The sequence below is a fragment of the Xenopus laevis genome, chromosome 2L (assembly GCF_017654675.1).
Source record: "Xenopus laevis strain J_2021 chromosome 2L, Xenopus_laevis_v10.1, whole genome shotgun sequence".
In the NCBI taxonomy this organism is placed as follows: domain Eukaryota; kingdom Metazoa; phylum Chordata; class Amphibia; order Anura; family Pipidae; genus Xenopus; species Xenopus laevis.
In genome coordinates this window covers 52,203,839-52,225,773 of record NC_054373.1, presented here as the reverse complement: position 1 = coordinate 52,225,773, position 21,935 = coordinate 52,203,839, and the positions used below count along the sequence as shown (strand labels likewise).

General features: G+C 37.1%; 1 protein-coding gene across 1 annotated transcript; it reads left to right on the top strand.

The window, feature by feature from the left end:
* The first annotated feature begins 428 nt into the window (after positions 1 to 428).
* On the top strand, positions 429 to 21,491 carry LOC108707686 (guanylyl cyclase-activating protein 2). The gene is made up of 4 exons (XM_018245691.2): positions 429 to 1,064; positions 16,436 to 16,585; positions 16,738 to 16,852; positions 19,444 to 21,491. Exons 1-4 carry the CDS (start codon positions 864 to 866, stop codon positions 19,569 to 19,571), a joined length of 594 nt encoding a protein of 197 aa, XP_018101180.1. The 5' UTR covers positions 429 to 863; the 3' UTR covers positions 19,572 to 21,491.
* The last annotated feature ends 444 nt before the right edge of the window (positions 21,492 to 21,935 follow it).

Sequence of the window (21,935 nt, the reverse complement as noted above, 5' to 3'; positions counted from 1 at the left end):
TTTCTGGCTTTTTCACGAATCGCTTGAATTATATGATTTTTGTTCCCAAAAATTTTCAGGGGTAAACCCAGCTCAGACCACGATAACTTCAAATTGGAATGGGGCCTCTTCCATTGACTTATACAGGACCTGGACAGGTCTGAGATTTTCAGATTGGGGCTTTTTGCAGCATTGGGTTATAATAAATCAAAAAAATCAATCCTCTTTTGTTCCTCTTTTGTTAGCTTGGCCAATTTTTAAAAAATAATTTCATAAAACATTAAGAATATTACATTATTTTTCTAAACTATTTATAAAAGTAATTTATATTGTATAATATTCATGTTTCCCATCCTATAGTACTCTTATGCCTTTAAAAGGCGTTATTAAGGTCTTTGTTATTATCTTCTAATGATCTTAATTCTGCTTATCCATCCCTGCCAACACATTCTGTATTAGTCTCCCTCTGCACTTTGCTGTGCTAACCTGTCTGGAGTAAACACAGAAACAATATTTTGGGTTGTTGGATGAAACTACCGGTTGCAATGATACATTTTAAAGGAGGGGCACTGCCACTGTAAATCTGCAGATTAGTGTAGTCTGCACTTACTTATCCAGTAGTTGTTATTAAGCTGCTATAGAGAACCTTAGGAGGATAGGAAACATGTTTGCAGAATACTTAATATTTTAATGCATTTAATGCATTTAATATGATTAATTCCAAAAGGAGGATGTCCATCTCTGGGAGTATAAACAGGGAAATGGAATTAATTTAAGAAAATTCTTATTCCTTAATAAACTGGGCATAACAATTCCCGATAGCAGATCCGAAAATTAATGTATATTTAAAGATAACATTTTATTTGACTTAACCTTTACTAAAGATGGGACAGCATTTGAGCGAGGAATCGAGCAAAGTAGAGATTGATGTGGAGGAGCTCCAGGAATGGTACAAGAAATTTGTGGTGGAATGCCCCAGTGGGACCCTATTCATGCATGAATTCAAGCGCTTTTTTGGGGTGGCAAACAACCAAGAAGCAGCCGATTATGTGGAGCACATGTTCAGAGCCTTCGACAAAAATGGGGTGAGTGAATACATTTTGGTATAGTTTTTGTACATGGAGCTTTCTGTATAGTTCTGTACAGGTATAGGACCTGTTATCAGTTAACAGATCTTTCAATTATTTAGCTCTTCATACCTTAAGTCTACTAGAAAATTATGTAAACATGAAATAAACCCAACAGCTTTTGCATCCAATACGGATTAATTATATCTTAGTTGGGATCCAGTACAAGGTACTGTTTTATTATTACAGAGAAAAAGTAAATCCTTTTTTAAAACTGGAGTCTATTGGAGATGGCCTTTCCGTAAATCGGAGCTTTCAGGATAACGGGTTTACAGATAATAGGTCCCATAACTGTATATCCAAATGCTTAAGATTGGTAAACATATTATAACAAAGGCATCTCAGTCATGACGGAACAACTGATTAATCCAAGCCAAGAATACTTTGTAAACTTGTTATCTGGGACTAATTAAAAAATATTTGCCTACAAAATTAACTTTTAGAATGAAAAGTAGTGTTTGCAGCTTATAAAAAGAAATATTTCATTATTTAAAACCACAAAAAACATAAAAATCTATAACAGACTACACTGACTACATCAACAGAACCACTGACTACATCAAACTAAAACTAATATGAAGGTCACTCTCATTTTAAAGCAATTTAAAATATTTAAACAAAATAAAAACATTAGGATTATTTTACCGTTACCATGGATTTATGCTAGTTTAGTTACTCTCATGCTGGTATAAACAGGAAATGGCACTGTCGTGTTTTCTGGATAACTGTTGTGAAAAAACAGATCCCACACTGAAATATCATAATTAGTCACTATGCATCAATAAACGCCTTTGGTCCACATCCAGGTTGTTTACTAGTGCAAATTTACAGTTCAAACAAGCTAAAAAAAATCACTTTCATCCACTTGTAGCATGTCCCAGGCAATTTTATATTATTGAATATACTGATTTTACATTTTACTTACCTTAAAACTGTAGTTGAGGTGTTTCTTTTAAAACATAAGCAGCCAAACCATTTAGTCTATACTTATTAATATTTGCTCTGTTAAAGTGCAAGGACATTTTTAAAGGAAAACTATACCCCCCCAAACAATGTTGGTCTCTAAAAACATTTTCATTATAATATACTTTTTTTTAGCATTATGTGCCATTGGGTAGTCAACAGAAAATTGCCATTTTAAAAAATAAGGGCTGCCCCTGGGATCGTAGAATTCACTGTGCACACAAACAAACCATACATGTTAGGTCACATGAGCCAATTAACAGAGTAATGTCTTTTGCTTCCACACTTCTTCCTGTTACAGTTAGAGCAGCAGTATTTCTGGTCAGGTGATCTCTGAGGCAGCACACAGACCAATGGTGGTTCAATGCAAGAGATGTAAAATGGCATATTTACTTAAATATATATATATATATATATATATATATATATATATATATATATATATATATATATATATATATATATATATATATACCAGTTTGGTGAGATTCTTTAATATGCCACTTAACTTGATATAAACAGCTGCTTTAGTATTCATTTTGGGTGTATTGGAATGGCTAATTCTAAGCAACTTTTCAATTAGCCTTCATTTTTTTCTTTTTTATAGTTTTTAAGTTATTTGTCTCCTTCTTCTGACTCTTTCCAGCTTTCAAATGGGGGTGGCTGACCCCTTCAAAAAACAAATGCTCCATAAAGTTACACTTTTATTGTTATTTCTACTTTTTATTGGAGAGCTGCTGAATAAAAAGCTGAATAACTTACCACAAATAATAAAAAACGAAAACCAATTGCAAATGATCTCAGAATATCACTCTCTACCTCATACTAAAAGTTCATTTAAAGAGTGAGGGAAGGCGTTCCGGGAGATTTATTCGCCACAAAGACGAGGCGATTAGTCGCAGGCGACTAAATCTCCCTGAATAGCCCAGTGTGACCTTACCCTTAATCCAAGCATAGAATTAGACATAATCTATTTATTCTTCATGGTAAAAGTAATGTTCTATTTGACAGAATGACAGAAGTTTGTTAATATCTATGTCCAATTGCTGAATTTCATTCAAGAGTTGGAAAAATGTGTTATGTACTGCAGAATCTTGTGTTCTGTGCATTGTGGTATGGCTATTGAACAGGTGCAAAGGAAAGATAAGGTCTAGGATGTGTAAGATGTAAATCCATGAATGTCATATTGGCTTTATTTTATGCAGGGATTATCTGATAGATGTGGATTTATGATTTAGAATGCTGATTCAGACTCCCCATCTGCAGAAACAGGGCACTTACATAAGGACATCCACATTACTATCCATATTACTTCAACAGACTTATCACTACTCATTTCCCTATGATGTTAAATGATGCTGTTTAGTTGTCTCACTGTTTATGTCTCAAGTTGTTGGTTATTTGCAATACTGCAATTAGTTGGTTCTGATAGATAATCCAAATTACCAAAAACATGGATCATAAATAACGATAACAAAGGACCATTTTGTCTGATTGAATATCTGCAATTATGAGTCCCTGCCATTGCAACAAGTTAATTGTTTTTTCCTAACGTTTTTGTTATTATTGATTCTTTATATAGGGCCGACATATACAGGGGCCGATAAAAGATGCCGACAGACTGAGTATCTGGCCCTCCGGCGGTCTTCCCCGATCAATATCTGGCCGAAAGTCTGCCAGATGTCGATCGGACGGGACTAAAAATCCCATTAAATAGCGGCCGCATCTGTTCTTTGATGCGGTCCCGCGATCCGACCGCCCGTTACCCATCATTGGGATCCAATCGTTGGGCCCTAGGGCCCACGATTGGATCAGCCCGATATTGGGGGAGATTAGCCCATATTGGGGAGAGATCCGCTTGTTTGGCGACATCGTCAAACAAGCAGATCTCTCCGTGTATGGCCACCTTTACAGGCCGAGGGTTACTATCTACGATCCCTACAATATTTACAGTATGGTCAGATGTTTTTTACAAACCAGTTAAAAGGATTGTTCACCTATGAGTTAACTTTTAGTATGATGTAGAGAGTGATATCATGAGACAATTTGAAATTGGTTTTAATTGTTTTATCATTTATGGTTTTTGAGTTGTTAAGCTTTTTATTTAGCTGGTCTCTGGTTTGCAATTTCAGCAATCTGGTTGCTAGGGTCCAAATTACCCTAGCAACCATCCATTGATTTGAAGAAGAGACTGGATATGAATACGAGAGGACCTGAATAGAAAGATTAGTTTAAAAAAAATAGCAATAACAATACATTTGTAGCCTTACAGAGCATGTGTGTAGCATTTATTAATACAGGTATGGGATCCATTATCTGGAAACCAGTTATTCAGAAAGCTCCGAATTACGGAATGGCCATCTTCCACAGACTCCGTTATAATAAAATAACTCCAATTTTTAAAAATGATTTATTTTTCTCTGTAGTAATAAAACTAAAAACAAAGATATAATTAATCCTTATTGGAAGCAAAACTAGCCTATTTGGTTTATTTAATATGTAAATTATTTTCAAGTAGACGTAAGGTATGTATATCCAAATTACAGAAAGATCCCTTATCTGGAATACCCCAGGTTCCGAGCATTCTGGATAACAGGTCCCATACCTGTATTTGTTTAGTGACTTCCCATTTAAAAAACTGAAAAATATAAATAAAGAAGATCAGTCAAAAAGTTGTTTAGAATTGGCCATTCTGTAGCATACTAAAAATTAACTTTGAGGTAAACCACCACTTTAACCTGCCTGTATGTTTTTGGTGTTGGAGAAAAACAACCTCAAGCATAATGAGCACATACAAAGCTTGGCTGGCCTTAAACCAAGGACCCCAGTGCTGTAAGGTGGCAGTGCTAAGCATTGGGCCATTGTCCTGCCAATATTGTTTACATCATATTAGAGTTTTAGTACAATTTTTCTATCATCAGTGGCAATAGATGTATTGTAGAACAATATAATAGCAAAGATTCTAGTTCATCTGTATGTTAAAAATAATTGTTTCTCAAGGAAATTTGTCAGCACCACTTCAAACGTCAAATCATACAGTGCATGTCTAGGATGGACATATCTATCTGCTTGTTCCAGAATATTTGCACAGGGAAAAGAAAAAATCTTCTTAAAAGCCTTTATTAAGCATGTGTCCTGACCCGGGAAACAGCAGTGTTTCAGATCTTATGCCAGTCCGTCCCACGGGCCAATTGCGGGCCGGTTTCAAATTTACACTAGCCCACAGCCTCCGTCATAAAATTATTAATAATGTGGCCCGCCAGCACAGTGCGATCAGGATCATTCACTCCCGGAGATGGAATCGCGTAGCAATACTTCTTTAATTCACTTTACTGGCAGGTCAGAATGTCTATTGACACCTTCACCTCTAAAGAAGTATTCGAGAGTGGCGCGTCACTACGTGCCAGTAACTCCTTCAGCGGCACGTCACACACACAGCACACAGGCAGCAGTATAGACCAAGTAAATATTACTGCTACTGTACGCGATTCCTTTATTAATTGAGGCACAGAGAATAAGTCCAAACAGATTCCACTTCTCCACTTCCGAAACGCGGTGTACGCGTCCATCTCCTGGAGTGAATGATCCTGGAATGATCCAGCAAGCTAGCTACCTCGGAAGGGATAGTGGTGTCAGGCTGAATGGTCGGCCCCCGCACATTTTCACCTCACCAAATCTGGCCCTTGTTGTAAAAAGTTTGGACACCCCTGTTTTATGCAGTCTTTTATTAAGCTGCCATCAACCAATAGTGCATTCTCAAATATTTATAGTGTAACACAGTGCCACCTATTGGTAATTCCTAATATAAGAAAGGTTTTTCTACATAGTCACTATTTTAATACATTCAGGGGGTTATTTATTAAACCAAGAAAAAAGTCGAATTTTTAGAGGAAAAAAACCTTTTTCAAGATTTATTATACTCCAAAGCTGTAAAAGTCAGAATCCGAAAATCCGCTCAAACCTGCCGAGGTCGTGTATACAGTAAGTCAATAGGAGATGTCCCTTTTACAATTTGAAGATATCCCGATCTAACCAGATAACCAGAAAAAATCAAGCAATTTTTACAACATTTTTATACATTTTTACAATTCCAATTTTCACTCGATTTTATTGAGTCTTCTCCTGACCCAACTTTTTGAGTTATCTGTATTGATAAATAAAATAAAATCGTGGATGGGAATATGGTCGAGCTGGGTTTAATAGAAAGATGAGATACATTACATAAATACATTAGTGTCACTTATCTGTTATCTATATACTTTTAGGGGCATATTTATTATGCTGTATAAAAAACAGCTGGATAACAAACCACACATCACCAGGCTTCACTGTGCAAAAAACGTTGTAACATTTTTACACGTTTTTTCTTAGAGTGACTACCGATGGAAGCAGTGTAAAATTACAGCAGCAAATCTGGAGAAATCTGGCATTTGCATGGTGTAAAATTACACACACCCTGAAAAATTTGCCATTTATTTACACTGCTTTTTACACTGTTTTTTCAGTGAATTTCATTTTACACAGCATAATAAATATGCCTCTTAGGGACTACATGGACGTTTTCGGTGCAATCAGACGCGTGCAGCGTCTGCATCCAACAGTTGTGTCACGTCGGATCAATGCTGCGACTTTATCCGACATTTCCATTACGTACCTTGTTTCCGTAGCTTGTGATTTGACGTTGGCGTTTTGTTGCAGCGCGTCGGATTGTGCCAAAAACGTCCATGTAGTCCTAACCTATGTGTAAGATCCCTTCACCAATTGTTAAAAGTCCAAGTTTCACATAAAATGTATATCCTGCAGAAGAATAATTTTTATAGACCCTTTCTTGGATGGTATACCTGCAACAGAGGCATTTCAAAATACCCCCTACCCATAATGTGGAGAATGAGATTTTAGGCTAGTAAAACCTGTTATAAGAGGAGAAATGGAACATTACCTTCCCTTGGATGCAGCTGCTGAAAGGAAGCGTAATGTACTTTCCAAGTAAGGATGTACCTATAAAAATGAATAGCTACTATACATGTGAGAGTTCATATGTAATTTGTGTAATAAAATGTCCATGTGGACTAACATAGGTCAAACCTCTCGTCTCGTAGTTTCAGAGAGAGAATCTCAGTACGTAAGTCAGCAATTAACAAAAAAAAATAAATCGATCAAGCCCAGGGAATATTTACAGAGAAGGAAGGGGCTCAGGAGGTATAGGGGCCCCATGAGGCCCTAATTAATGAGCAATTGTAATATATATTAGTAAAACAGGACAACCTCTGGATATTTTGGGGGCCTAAAATTAATATGCTTTGGGGCCCAGTAATCTTGTTACGCCAATGGATCATGCAGTCTCATGTCATTTTCTCAAAGAAGGTCATGGGGTGCAAAAATGTAAATTTTAAATTATAGATAAGGTGCGCCAAAAGTATGCTGAGTTGGTAAAAATTTACTGGGTAAAGAAGCACAATGGATTCGTAGGTTGGAGGTGGTGGTACTCCATGATAACTTATTATGTAACAGTTTTTTAATTGTATTTTTATTTTATTTATTCTTCTGCGGAATATAAATTTAATTTTAAACTTGGACTTGTAAAAATTGGTGAAGGGTTCTTACACTTTTAAAATGTAACAGATAAGTGCCATTGAATACATTTAAATTTTAACTGTAAAAAAAACCCTTTTTGCACTTGCGATATTATCAGTTACCAATAGATGGCACTGAGCTCCACTATAAATGTTTAAGCTTTCACTATTCTAAAGGTGGCCATAGACGTAATGATTACAAACTTTCTTGGAAAAGATTTTTCGTTTCAACACACACACGTATAGAGCTGAATCGTCAGACACACAGGTAGAAGCTATAGAATTGTACCTGTATCTGACGATTCAGCACTAACAATGGCCGATGTTTGGGTGGCTTCAAAGGCACCCGATTAAAATTTGTTTTGTATTATATTATCTGTGTGTCTATGGCCACCTTTAGTAGCTTGATAAAAGACTGCATAAGGTCTGCAGCATTGCTGTTTCCTGGGTCTGGATCCACACATAATAAAGGCTTTTCGCAGTGCTGTCTGTTAAAAAGTTAATTTTATATCAAACATTTTACCAGCCTGATCATTCAATTTCAGTAGATCTACATGAATAGTAGTTATAAACCAGTAGGGTTGCCACCTGGCTGCTATTTTACCGGCCAAGCCGGTAAAAATGATGGCCGATCACAATGTTATTAATAGGCAAAAAAGATACATATAAGGGAAGGCCGGTATTTTTTTCTGGAAAAGGTGGCAACCCTATAGACAATGGATCCCCAATCTTCTTTACCCGTGAGCCTTATTCAAATGTAAAAAAATAGTTTGAGAGCAACACATAAGCAAAATGTTCCTGGGGTACAATTATGGGCTGTGATTAACTACTGGTAGCCAATATGTGGATTAACAACCTACAGGAGGATCTTTTTGGCAGTACACCTGAATTTTATGCAACCAAAACTTTCCTCCAAACCAGTAATTCTAAAATAAGATCCTGCTTTGAGGCCACTGGGAGCAATAAGTTGGTGAGTAATATGTTGCTCACGAGCCACTGGTTGGGGATCACTGTTAAATAAAGTCATAACCCAGCATTTGATCCCAGGAACTACAACTACCCTGTGTTGCTTTTTTACAAACACATTTGATTAGTTTGTTTAGTACAAGTACATTTTATTTTGCTTGTTTAACATCATACAAGAGAATACTTAGAGGGTCCCCTCTAAGTCTTTTAGGGTATCAGAGTCTTTTATGTACCAGCTTTGCACAGTGATTGGTAATGATTGTGGCCCACCCTTTCAGGCAGATTTTTATCTTTTCATTTGGATAACGTTGTCTCACTTTATTAGTTGGACTGAGATTTTTATGGTCGCTTCTTATCAGTAAATAATTATTTTAATATTATATTATTATCAATGAGTACACTAATTATATAGTGAATAATATTGTAAAATGTGAGGATACCAAGTCACCAAGGAGTTCCATGACCATATAAAGGCACAGTGACTTATAATATCCTTAGATGGTCAAGTCCAGGAGGCATTTTACTGTTATATAAAACTCAAACAAAAAGTTCCAAGTATATTAGAAAAAAATGAAAATGTGATTAAAGTTTTTATCACCAATGTTATACCCCCATAACTGCTATTTACCTAACAAAGACTGAAGTATTGCTTCTATTTATGAATTTTCCCTGCTACAATTGTATTGTGTCAATATGGTGGTGAAATTACGCAGATAATGCACAGATTGCCAATTCACAGAGCGTATTTAATTTCATGTGTATATGATTATGACTGCGTATATGTGTATGACTGCCTAGAAATGTGGGGCGCAAGTGTTAGCTTTATCTTCCAAACTAACAGTGGCTGTTGGAATTGATCAATAACAAATACAGATACATTTTTGGGAACTTGGTCACTTTGGCTACTAAACAAGGGAACAAACAGTACGACTACACTTTAGAATGTAGCAGAAAGGTTATCCCTTCCCGCTCCCCTTTTCTCTTTTTCTTTCTTTCTTTCTTTCTCTTTTTTTTTTTTTTTTTTTTTTTTATTATTTTCTGTGTGGGAGGGTGGGGTGTGGGTGGAATGCTTTTCTTTCTTTTTGTATGCAATGAAATGAAAAAATCTTAATAAAAAGAAGTTTAAAAAAAAAAACAAATACAGATACCCATTAATAAGATGAATCCAGGTTCACAACTGTTCATTAACAGCATTCTGGGGGTCAGTGTTCAAAAAATACAAAGGTAGATTACTGTAGCTTTATGCGCTAATTTTGCACCCTGGCCACAAGTCTGCACCATTCCCCTTCTACTGGCACCAAGGCCCATACTGGTACCTGCCACCCTCCTTACCTAAAGGATCATCAGTACCATTGTGTCCTTTGTAGGCTCTGTGTTTGTTAAAACTTTTACTTCTCCTCAAACTGCACCACACTGTCATGAAAACCTGGCACTACACTGTGCCATTAAATGCTGAGGATCATAATGTAGCGTGAAATGCTTGTGCAACACTGGGTCATGAAAGGCTGGGGGACTCTCACTGTGACTGTCATGAAGTGCAGGTGCCACAGTGTGTCATGGAATGCTTAGGGCCACAATATGCCATGACAAGGTGGGAGCCACTGTGTCTGTCTTAAAATGCTAGTGCACTTTGTGCAACTGATGCTGATATACCAACCAGGGGAAAATGGTGTCCATGGCCAAGATGTTTTGCCACACTGCATGTATCAGATATTTTGTCCCTCTTTCTGATTTTCAAATGTTGGAAGGTACAGTATTATTGAGGACGCCAAAACTTTCAAATCCCATTTGTGGTGGTATGCCTGGTATAAGAGCCTTCAAATAGGGAACTGCAGGGAGTTCTAAGAAACAGCAATGACGATCAATGTCCAATGATATTAGACCATACACAGTTCCCCCTCAACCACTACAAGTTATTCCTGGACATCCCCCCAGATCTGCCCCCACACTGGCTACCTTCCCATAACTCCTCAGCCCTCTACAGGCATGTAACTAACTTGAGGTAAGCTATTAAAGGTCTAACCACTACCTGCACCTACACATTGCCTGATGAAGATTCACATTTCTAGGCTTCTACGTTTTCTATGTTCAAGAACCCCCAAAGAAGCTCCAAACTTCAGACTTCACAACATGGAAATTTTTAGGGCAACTTTTGGGGTTTCTGCCCTCTTGTTACTAAATGTAACTATACATGTAACATGTGAAAAACAATTTCACCCTGTTATTACTATATTTTATTTATATAGCACTGACATTTTTTGCAATGTTTTTTCAGAGGTTGTTTATCACTTTGTTCCAAAAGTAAATGTGCAGTTAAGAATCCCTATCACAGGCACTATGATCATTTTTATCAGGAGATAATTACAGGAAAAACATGCAAACTCCTGGCAGATAATTGACCTGGTTGGAACTGGACCTTGGACCCCAGCACTGCAAGGCACCAACCACTGCACCACCATGATGCTCATATAGGGGGAAATGTAATAAAATTCGCAATGGGAAAAAAATTGTGAATAAAAATTTGCATGTTGCAATGTAATATTCTTCATTCATTTGCATTGCAAATCTTTAACATCTGCTTGAAGGTGGAGTAAAATTTTGGAGCAAACGTAACAACTTTTTCATTAAGAAGTTTTATAACATACACTGTAGTGGTGTGCGGGTTGAGAAATTCTTGACCCGCACCCACCCCCTCCCAACCTGCACCTGGCCCAGCCCGCTGTTCCCCCTCTATTTATAGACCAGTGCCCTCCCTGCAGTGATGTCACAAAAGGGACAGGGGTGGGTATGAGTCTATAAATTTAGGGGCTGGAAGCCGTCAGTGCTAGGTTGCAGCGGGAAGAGCAGGAGAAGAGCTCAACCCTGTGACCCTGAAGATTTTGTGCAGGATCCAGGGCAGACCTGCCCGACCCAGGGGTTTCGGGCGGCTGCACATCACTAATACACTGAACACTATCGATAACTATAAATATTTTGAAAAATTCATTTACATTGCGAAAAAATTGCGTTAACAAACAATAATACATTGCCCCAATAGTCTTTCTATACTTTCTTTAACACCTGACAATCTGTTTGATATTAACAGTTGGGGTAGGGTAGCATTGCAGTATTTTAACACACATGATTTTTTTTATATGTTTTCTAATTCAATTTTTTTTTTATGCAAACAACTCACTAATGTTCAAGCAACATGAGTCAGTTGTATGCAGCACATACAAGTGGCTTGGTTCAGGAATTTGCAAATAAATCATTTACATGAAATTTGCATTTTTCCTATGAATGGAGCATGTCAGTATAACAACCAATGGTGCTGTATTGTTCATTTAGTTTAGACTCCCCAGTTCCAGCCCCACCTTTACCTGATGGATCCTACACCTAAAGGATGATCACTTTGCCCCAAACTAGCATGAATGTTCTCTCCTTGCCCAGCTGAATTAAAGGGACAGTATACAACTAACCATTGCTTAAAATAAACATAATAAATAGGACTTGTGTTGAAATTACAGGAAGTACTAAAGTGAAACTGACTTCATGTTCTTGTTTAGCGCTAGATAGCAAAAACTATACATATTCCTTAATAAGAACAATAGTCAAAAAAGTATGTTCATAACAAACCATATTCATTGTTCCACTATCCGGAAACCCGTTATCCAGAAACCTCCGAATTACTGGAAGGCTGTCTCCCATAGACTCTATTTTATCCAATTAATCCAAAAGTTTAAAAATGATTTCTTTTTTCACTGTAATAATAAAACAGTACCTTGTACTTGATCCAAGATATAATATATAATTCAAAGCAAAACTATCTTATTTAAGGTTTAAATGATTTTCTAGTAGACAAGATATGAAGATCCAAATTATGGAAAGATCTGTTATCTGAAAAACCCCAGGTCCCAACATTCTGAATAACAGGTTCCATACTTGTACACAGTAGTGCAGTGCAAACTGATGGCTTATGCTGGAACCCGTTTGAAGAAAGATGTGTGATCTTGACAAGGATTAGAAGTAAAGTTTCCACCAATGCACTCGTGCAGATTATGTATAGTGACGTGTATAATTTTTAGTTATATTAATTGCACTTCCTTTGGAGGTTTGGGTTCTTTCGCTATTTGTCATATTATATTGATTTGGATGAAATTCAGCACCATGAATAAAGTTTTCGTGAGGGTTAACTTTTATTATTGCTTTTTATTAGTTAATATTGTATTTTCACTATTTATATGGTGGGTGCATATAAATGGACAGGCATATATGGACAGGCAAAGCAGGCGAAAATATGTCAGGTCAAATAAGTAATTTAATTTAATGTATAAATAAATGTAAGACAAAATAACAGAACTGTCAAAAATAAAAAAGTGTTTTTAGGAGAGTTTTTATTGTAGAAATGGTTCTTTTTTACTTTAGTGTTTGAACACTAGGTAGTGCTCTGTGCTTGATCTTCTCTGTCATCCTATCCTTAGCTTGCTTGAAGTGTTATTTATAGTTTATGCTAAACTAAAGACTTAGATAAGAGCTGGGGGAGAAAGCAATGATCCATTTAATTTCAAGGTGTAACAAGTGCATTGAACTATTTCAGAAATAAAGAGATACCTCAAACTAACACACACAGACACATGGTAACATAAGGACCAGGGGTGTAACTACAGAGGAAGCAGACCTTGCGGCTCCAAGGGGCCCAGGAAATATAGGGTCCCCATGAGGCCCTAATTTATCAATTTCAACATATATTGGTAAAACAGGACAACCTCTGAATATGTAGGGGGGCCCTAAATAAATTTGCTGTGGGACCCAGTAACATCTGGTTACTCCACTGATAAGGACAATGACAAAACAATCTTCTCTATACTTAAAGAAGGAAATGTTAAATCACAGGGGATGCACCCAAAATGATTATAATTACTTAATTGATACTTCCAAATAAACACCATGGAACAATCGTCTGCGCCACTTCTTCATTCTTCAATGGCCACAGGCCAACGGATGCTTTTTGTTTAAAGTTTGGCTTTTCACTCTACTGTGCATGTACACCTGTGGTGCTTGCTTAGAAGTACCCAAGGCCGGTGCAGTTTTCTGCTAACAGGAGCACTAGCCCTGGGTATCAGGTAAATGATTATCACTGGGTGCTGCTTATTTAAAGGAAAACTAAATCTTAACTAGAAGTAGGCTAGAAACATTATGTTTTTGGCTTCTGTACCGGCCCAAGCCGAAAGCAGCCTTTTAGCAGGGAAGATCTGTGTCTCTAAAGATGCTCCAGTAGCTCCCCATCTTCTTGTCTGCTGATTCACTGCATATGCTCAGTGCTGCTGTCACTTACACGAGCTTAGGGATGTACAATATACTGTACTGTATACATATATATATATATATATATATAATACATGTACACAATATATATGTATACAAATAGGGTTGCCAACTTTCTGTAGGAACCTAACCAGCCGATGGCATAGAAAGAGTTGGGACTGGGGCAGGACTGAGAGAGGAATGCAAAAAATCATAGTGAGGGTTAAGGTTAACCAATTAGGTATGATGATGCAACATGGCAGAGCTGTGATGTGGAAGGCCGGAGCAGACCAAATATTGGTGAAGAGGCAAGGTTGAAGATAGAAGGGATGGAGGCTGAGCAAGGAAACAGGATTGGGGCAGATCAGAGGAGGGTAGCAGAATAAGTAGGGATGACAAATTCAAAGGCAAATACAGTCGTAATACCGGCCCTAGCCCTGACTGTATTTTATTCTTAATGCACTTATATGCATGCACAAATGCTGTTTATTGTTTAATAAGCAACTAAACCAAGGGAAGGTGCCCTACAGTGCACTCATACAGTATCATGCATTAGTGGTATATGTTGTAGGCAGTGCTGCAAGAAAGACTAAAAACTCTGATGTACTTGAGGCACTAAGGAGATGATTCCAGTGCTCCACAGTTACTGCAGAAAGGGGGTTTGTGATGCACTAGAGTGGCATCTGTTTAAAAGGTTCAAAGACACTGGGACCAGTGCAATGCAACTTGTGCAACATCTTATTAAAACAGAAATAACAGAATAAGGCTATTTGTAAATATAGTGCTGCACTCTATGCTACCTTGAACAGAGGGCACTCACATGCTCACTCAAAACAAGGTCAAATGAGATAGCACATATAAAACAGTAGAATCTATTCCTAAGTGCAGAGATGCCCCACAGTGACTGACACCCAGGTGAAGGGAGAATTCATCTCTGGCAACCCTACCAAAGAGAAAAATGCTAAACATTTTATATCACTACAATTGGATGGTACAAAATACAGGAAAGTACTGCAATGGAACTTCTTTCAGAATGCTGAATAAGGGAAACTCGGGTGAAAGATCATTTTTCATTAGGATAATGATCCCAAACTCAAGGCCAAAATAACAGAGTAATGGCTCAGAACAAAAAGGTGAATGTCCTACAATGTCCCAGTCAAAGCGTTTATCACAGTTCAACTGAGAATAGGCATCACGATTTGAAAACTGAACAAGCAACGAAGATGAACAACCTGGAATCAATCGGCTTGGAAGAATGTGGCAAAATAAAGCTCAATTTGAGTGTCAATATCACAGAGGAAAAAAGTACAGTGTAAAATGAAATAACTGATCAAAGGTCTGGATCATTTGCAGTCCAAGGATGAGACCTGTTATCCAGAATGCTCTGGACCTGGGGTTTTCCACATAATTTGGACCATCAAACTGGCTACTTCGACCTTCGACTACAACTTTGATTCGAACGATTCAAACTAAAAATCGTTTGACTAATCGACCATTCGATAGTCGAAGTACTGTCTCTTTAAAAAAAGCTTTGAAGTCGAAGGATCAAACTATTTGCGGTAAATCCTTCGACTTCGATATTCAAAGTCGAAGGATTTACATTCGGCAGTCAAATCTCGAGGGTTAATTAACCCTCGATATTCAACTCTATGTAAATCTGCCCCCTAGTCTACTAAAAATGTATTTAAACCTTATTTAAACTCAACAGGCATGCTTTGCCTTCAATAAGGATTAATTATATCTTAGTTGGGATAATGTAATATAAGGCACTGTTTTACTATTAAAGTATATCGGTTATCGGGAAAACCATTATCCAGAAAGATCTGAGTAATGGAAAGGCTGTTTCCTATAGACTATATTTTATCCAAATAATCAAAATTTCCTTTTTCTTTGTAATAATAAAACAGTGCCTTGTACTTGATCCAAACTAATATATCATGAATCCTTATTGGAAGCAAACCCAATAAGGATTAGTTAATATTTACAGGCAGATTTATCAAGGCTCAAATTTAGAGTTCATGGGAGTTTGTTAAAACTCCCATGAACTTGAAATTCAAATTAAAAATTACCAAAATTTTTCAAAAAATTCAGATTTTTTAAACGCGGGTGAATGGGATTGACTGCAAAATCTAATAATAAAAAAACCTGGATTTTCAGGAAGGCTGCAAATAACTCCAAATTGATCCCAGGATGTCCCCCATAGGCTAAAACAGCAATTTGCCAGGTTTAAGGTGGCGAATATTTGAATTTGAATCAGTACATGATAAATTTTGAAAATCGAATTTGAATTTTTTCAAAAACTCGAATCAAAATTTGAATATTCCCTAGTCGAATTCCACTAAAAAGAACTCAAAAATTCAAATTTCAACCCTTGATAAATCTGCCCCTTACTGTACATGATTTTCTAGTTGACTTATGGTATGAAGATCCAAATTATGGAAAGATCGGTTATCCAGAAAACCCCAGGTCCCAAACATTCTGGATAGCAGGTCCGATACCTGTACCTGTATATTCAGGTAACAACGTTTTCACTTTCTTTTGCAGGATAATACTATAGATTTTTTGGAATACGTGGCAGCTTTGAACCTTGTGTTAAGAGGAAAGTTAGAGCACAAGCTGAAATGGACATTTAAAGTGTATGACAGAGATGGGAATGGCTGCATAGACAAGAGAGAACTTCTAGAAATAATTGAGGTGAGAAAAATATTTCTATATTTTTGTTCTACATAGTTACTACTACTACTATTACTTCACTTAATATCAATCTCTTTTCACACAATCCAAATGTTCATGATGACTGCTTCACTAGTTGAATTATATTAAGCATAACCCTATTTCATTGACAGTCCATCTATAACCTGAAAAAAGTCTGTCGTGACGGACAAGATGAAAGAACTCCCTTGCTTTCTCCAGAACAAGTCGTAGAGAGGATATTCCAGTTAGTGGATGAAAATGGAGATGGTAATGTTCTTTATGGTCTTTATGTGGTTTATATGCTCTATTATATAATCACTGCACAAGCAAGACATATGGGCAAATTCACTAACCTACGAAAATTCGCCAGCGTCAGCTTCGTTCACAGCGCAACACTTCGCCAGGAGTAGATTTGCCAGGAAAATTCATGAAATCTGAAGTTGTGTCCAGGGCACCGGACGCTGGCGAAGTTGTGCTAGCGTTACTGCGCTAAGCGAAGTTGCACTAGCGTTGCCTAATTTGCATACTGCGGGAAGTTAAAGTACAATGAATGTATATGTTGGAGCAAATACTTTAACTACACTAGCCCGGGAAACCTTAATAAAATAAAATAAAGTTGTTATAATGCCCTACACATGAGCCCAGTGTATAGTTTATGTCCCATATGTTAGGAAATGTAGGGGGGAAGCCGGTTACCCCCAAAAAAATTTACGCTATTTTTCAGCCTATCACCCTGAAAAAGGAAAAGACTCCAGCTTTTTTGTGACTTAGAAAAATGTTCAACTATTTTTTGAGGAACTCCTATCTACGTTCAGTAAAATCTGCATCTTAAATTTGCGTAGTTACTAGGGATGCACCAAATCCAGGATTCGGTTCGGGATTTGGCCAGGATTCGGCCTTTTTCCAGCTGGATTCGGATTAGGGGCGGGAAGGAAAATCGCGTGACTTTTTGTCACAAAACAAGTAAAAAATGTTTTCCCCTTCCCACCCCTAATTTGCATATGCAAATTAGGATTCGGTTCGGTATTCGGCCGAATCTTTCGCAAAGGATTCGGGGATTCGGAAGAATCCAAAATAGTGGATTCGGTGCATCCCTAGTAGTTACGTCCATTCACCAGAGCACAAATTCGCCAGGCGTTAGGGAGCGAAGTACCGCTAGAAGTTACGCCGGCGACCGTTTTAGTAAATCACCAAAGTACCGAAATGACGTCAGGCTGGATGAATTTTCAGCAGTCACTTTGCCCTTTAGTAAATTTGCCCCTTAGAATTTATTGTATTCCGATATGTATCGTGTGCTACACTGTGCACCATACTGTTACATCAACGTTTGGCCGCATGCAGACTATAGGGGTGATTTGCAAAAATTGGGAGCACTTGGCAGAATTGCTGCATGTCTCTGTGCTCCATTTTGGAGTACAAATACCTGTGACTTTCCCAATGTACTGTATATAGTGCTGACCACGTTCAGCAGCATTTTATTCATGATGGATAAAGTCATGTAGGTATCCGGACTTCATCCCCTACTCATCCCTTAGCCTCTGCGTCATTCAGACACAACTTAGGGAGCAGCAGAGGTTGCAGGCTGTAAGCTGATCACAGCCCTTGTTTGGTTGATCTTTAGCAAATGACCTTATTTTCTCAATCCACCACTTGTAATCCTATATTATGTAACAGTAACTGCCTAGTTAATGCATGTAAAGCTAGCTCAGATACTATAGTTGTTTGTTATATAACCTGCACACACTTTGTGGTGTTGGAATCGCTAAAGCCCCTTTTATACACTATCTTTAAGTTGTAGAAAGCCTTGCAAGGAGAATAGTTTACACAGGCAGATATAAGCCGCTGATTCAGACTTCTTAGACCTAATCAGTGCTTATCTGACCTTGGATGAAGCCTGCCAGGGACCTTCTCTTCTGAAAATTGACCAGATATCAGTCGGGAACGTCTGAAAACCAAGTTGGATGGGTATCATATTTGCACATTGATGCGGTCCTTGTTCTTCAGGTCGCTGTAGGTCCCAATGGATCAGCAAAAATTGACCCAGCATGTAGGTGGCAAATTTGGCCCAGCTGTACTTGTTTGGCAGCCTTGCCTACAAAGCAAATCTGGCTGTGTATGGCCACCTTTATAGCACACTGTGCAAGATTTGCAAGAAAAGGACAACATTTTTCTTTCTCCATTGAAATGGGATAGTCCTAAACAAATGTAGCTTTTGCTGGCTGCAAAAATAACAGTAAGCAATGGTACAGATCTAGTGAAGAGAACAGAAACGGTATAAATATTATTTGTGGTTGGGTTGATTTCTTCTGATGCTGGTTGTGAGTTTTATATATATATATATATATATATATATATATATATATATATATATATATATATATATATATATATATATATATATATATATACTGTATCATTCAGGCGCTACTGAATAAGATGGGGATTATTTAAGTGTTTGCTATTTGGAATAACTTGATTGTAGTTGGTGATAGCTTGTTGGATTTTGTTGATTCTGTTGGTGATACATTGAATGGTTTTAGGTGTTAATAATTTTACTCAGTCCCATTAAGGTATTAGCAGCTACATTCAACAGGATTTTTTACAGGATAATTCACTAAAGTGATCCTTGTACAATATACATCTAAAGAGTTAGAAAAATCTACAAAAATCTAAAACCCGGTACATATATCACATTGGATTAAGTTCAACCAAATACTAGGCCTTACAAAATTATTGTATTAGAGATACAAAAATAAATGTAAATGTTGGGGAAGATATAAAACGAATATTTTGTGTTGTGTTATGATTTCTTAGTGTATTAATAAGTGTCACATTTCTTCTCATTCCTATTTCACTAGGCCAACTGTCCTTAGATGAGTTTGTTGATGGAGCACGCAAAGACAAATGGGTGATGAAGATGCTCCAGATGGATGTGGGTCCAGGATCCTGGATTACTGAACAAAGAAGGAAAAGTGCTCTCTTTTAATGGAAAGCTGAGACGCCAAACTGAACACTAGAGTGGTGAAGAGTTTTAACACTTGAGAGATAAAGTGGAATCAGTCAAGCCATGAATTTATGAAACTATGCACAGACAAAACACACAATTGTATAAATCTTAAAAGAATTGTTGTAGTATTGTTAGATAATTGAAATTTGAGATGACTCATTATTACATATATGTTCTCTAGCTGTTTTATATTGCAAATGTAGACATCTGTGAATAGTGGTCACTAAACTTGTAATCTGAACTTCAGTTCGTTTGTACAGTAACAAATAATAGTTGTAGCCAACCTCATCCTTATCAGAGGGATGTCGTTAACTTTCAATAAGCTTAGGCAGATGTTTGGTCAGTCTGTGTGATAGTGTGTACAGAACAGGTGCATGAAATCATGTATAAATATATATATATTATGCCTTCAGGTTAGGGTTGCTGTTACTTTAGTCAATTCCCTAGGGCTTTGTTTAGCTTGAGAGAAATTGCACAATGATTTACATATAAATATTAAAATGAGGTCCCCACAGTTAAAATTAATGTGGGGCCAGTGCAATATAGCAATCCGTTAACGTAAGGATTTAAAAGACAACAGTCGAAAGTTCAGATAGACACAGCAACACCACACAGAATATTTATTAAGACAGTACTTATTTATAATCCCTTTAGTATGTAAAGTAACATTTAAAAGTAAAGATAGTTTTTGTATTTTCTTTCATTGCCAAACCTTTCTAGACCATCTTATACACCACTTATACCATATACAGCAAAGAGCCATGTCTTTATTTGTCCCCCCCTCATGGGTTGTGCCTGCAACTCACAGGTGTAATGCTTTGTGCTCCAAGAATGTAACACAAAGTGGTGGCATTGATAGAGCATGCCAGCACTGCATACTGGATGGAAAGCACATGGCATCCCCTGCCAGACCCCTTCCATGTAAGTTATGAATGCCCTGCAGAGAAGGAATGCCAAGTGATGCAAGATGCAAAGGAGCCCTTTACTTGACAAATTCTTATGGCCTGAAAAAGGTGCAGAATCTTCAATTGGCTTTAGGTGCAAGTGGTTTCTTAGAGGTGCAGTTGTGAACCCCATTCTGGCACTTGCACCATGCCCATATGAAAGAACCTAGCAGTGCATTCATTCTTGTTCCAGGCCATCTAGTGAAATTAGAGTAACATAATTATATTGTTACTGAGAGCTGAGGTTAAAAAAAAATACATATGACCATCATGTCCAAACTTTTGCACAACAAAGTCATGCCAAACTTGTAGTCATGTTCTCTTTCAGGTCCATTTTGATAGCAGATATTCTGCACAAGATCCTATAAGGGCTTTCAGTTCTAAGAATTTTATCCTGTTTTAAGGGGTTTTAACTAGAAAACACAATTTATTGATATTTTTACCTGTTTTAGAAATATTTAAAAAACACAACTTGTTAAATCACCCAAGTAGCACGCGGGAAGCCCCAAAATAGTATTGTGGTCAATAAGTATTGACTATGAACATGAAGTGATTAGAATCGATGATCCCATTAAAGTGCAATATACTGTAAAAAAATGTATAACCATAATGAGAATTGAAAAGAAATCATATCTCCTATCATGATTAATTATCCATTCAAGTTTCTTCCTAATGCCAGTGATTGACTGAGAAAGACATATTTAATAAACCCCCATCCCAAACTAATTGCTATAAATGCCTTAGTTCTATGGAAAACAGATATTAATCCCATCTGAGTAGTTACCAAACTTAACTTCACCTCTAGGCAGGATGTAATCCAATACCAATGGATTTCCGTTGATCGGATTTCTTAAGTGTTCTAAATTAGAAAGCTAAGGAGCAAGGAAGAGGCTAGAAAGGTCAATGTGACGGCCAGTTGTCAAGAGCATTCCTAAATAAATGTAAATATTAAATACCTGATGTGTCTGCATTCCTTAATTCTAGGAAAACTGGGAAACAACTGGAGATCAAGAAGCGCACCTGGGAGTATGTGGGTGTCGTCATTACAATAAGAAACACTGATTAAGGTGTAAAAAGCTTGCACTCAATATAAAATGTAAAGTCAGCTGTCCATCTCTTCTAATATTTCTGTTTTAGGTTTAGGATGCTTATTAACTTCTTCAGGTTCAATGATTATTTCAGAAAGATCAATCTGCAGTATTTTACAGTAACAGCGGCATTTGACTTATTAGATTTTACTTATGTGAAGTGATATGCAGAAATAGTGGTGCATAAAGAAATTAGAATTAGTTATGGAGTGAAATAAGGGAATTGGTCAAGGGTTTTATGTTGAAATATTTTATTTGATTTTTCACATTAAACAAATAAATCAATAGGTCAAGGGTTTTAATACTTCTGC

Coding starts and splice junctions, on each gene's coding strand:
- LOC108707686 (XM_018245691.2), top strand. CDS start 864: ATGGGACAGCATTTGAGCGAGGAATCGAGCAAAGTAGAGATTGATGTG. Junction 1,065..16,435: donor GAGCCTTCGACAAAAATGGG/GTGAGTGAATAC, acceptor TTTCTTTTGCAG/GATAATACTATAGATTTTTT. Junction 16,853..19,443: donor AGTGGATGAAAATGGAGATG/GTAATGTTCTTT, acceptor CTATTTCACTAG/GCCAACTGTCCTTAGATGAG.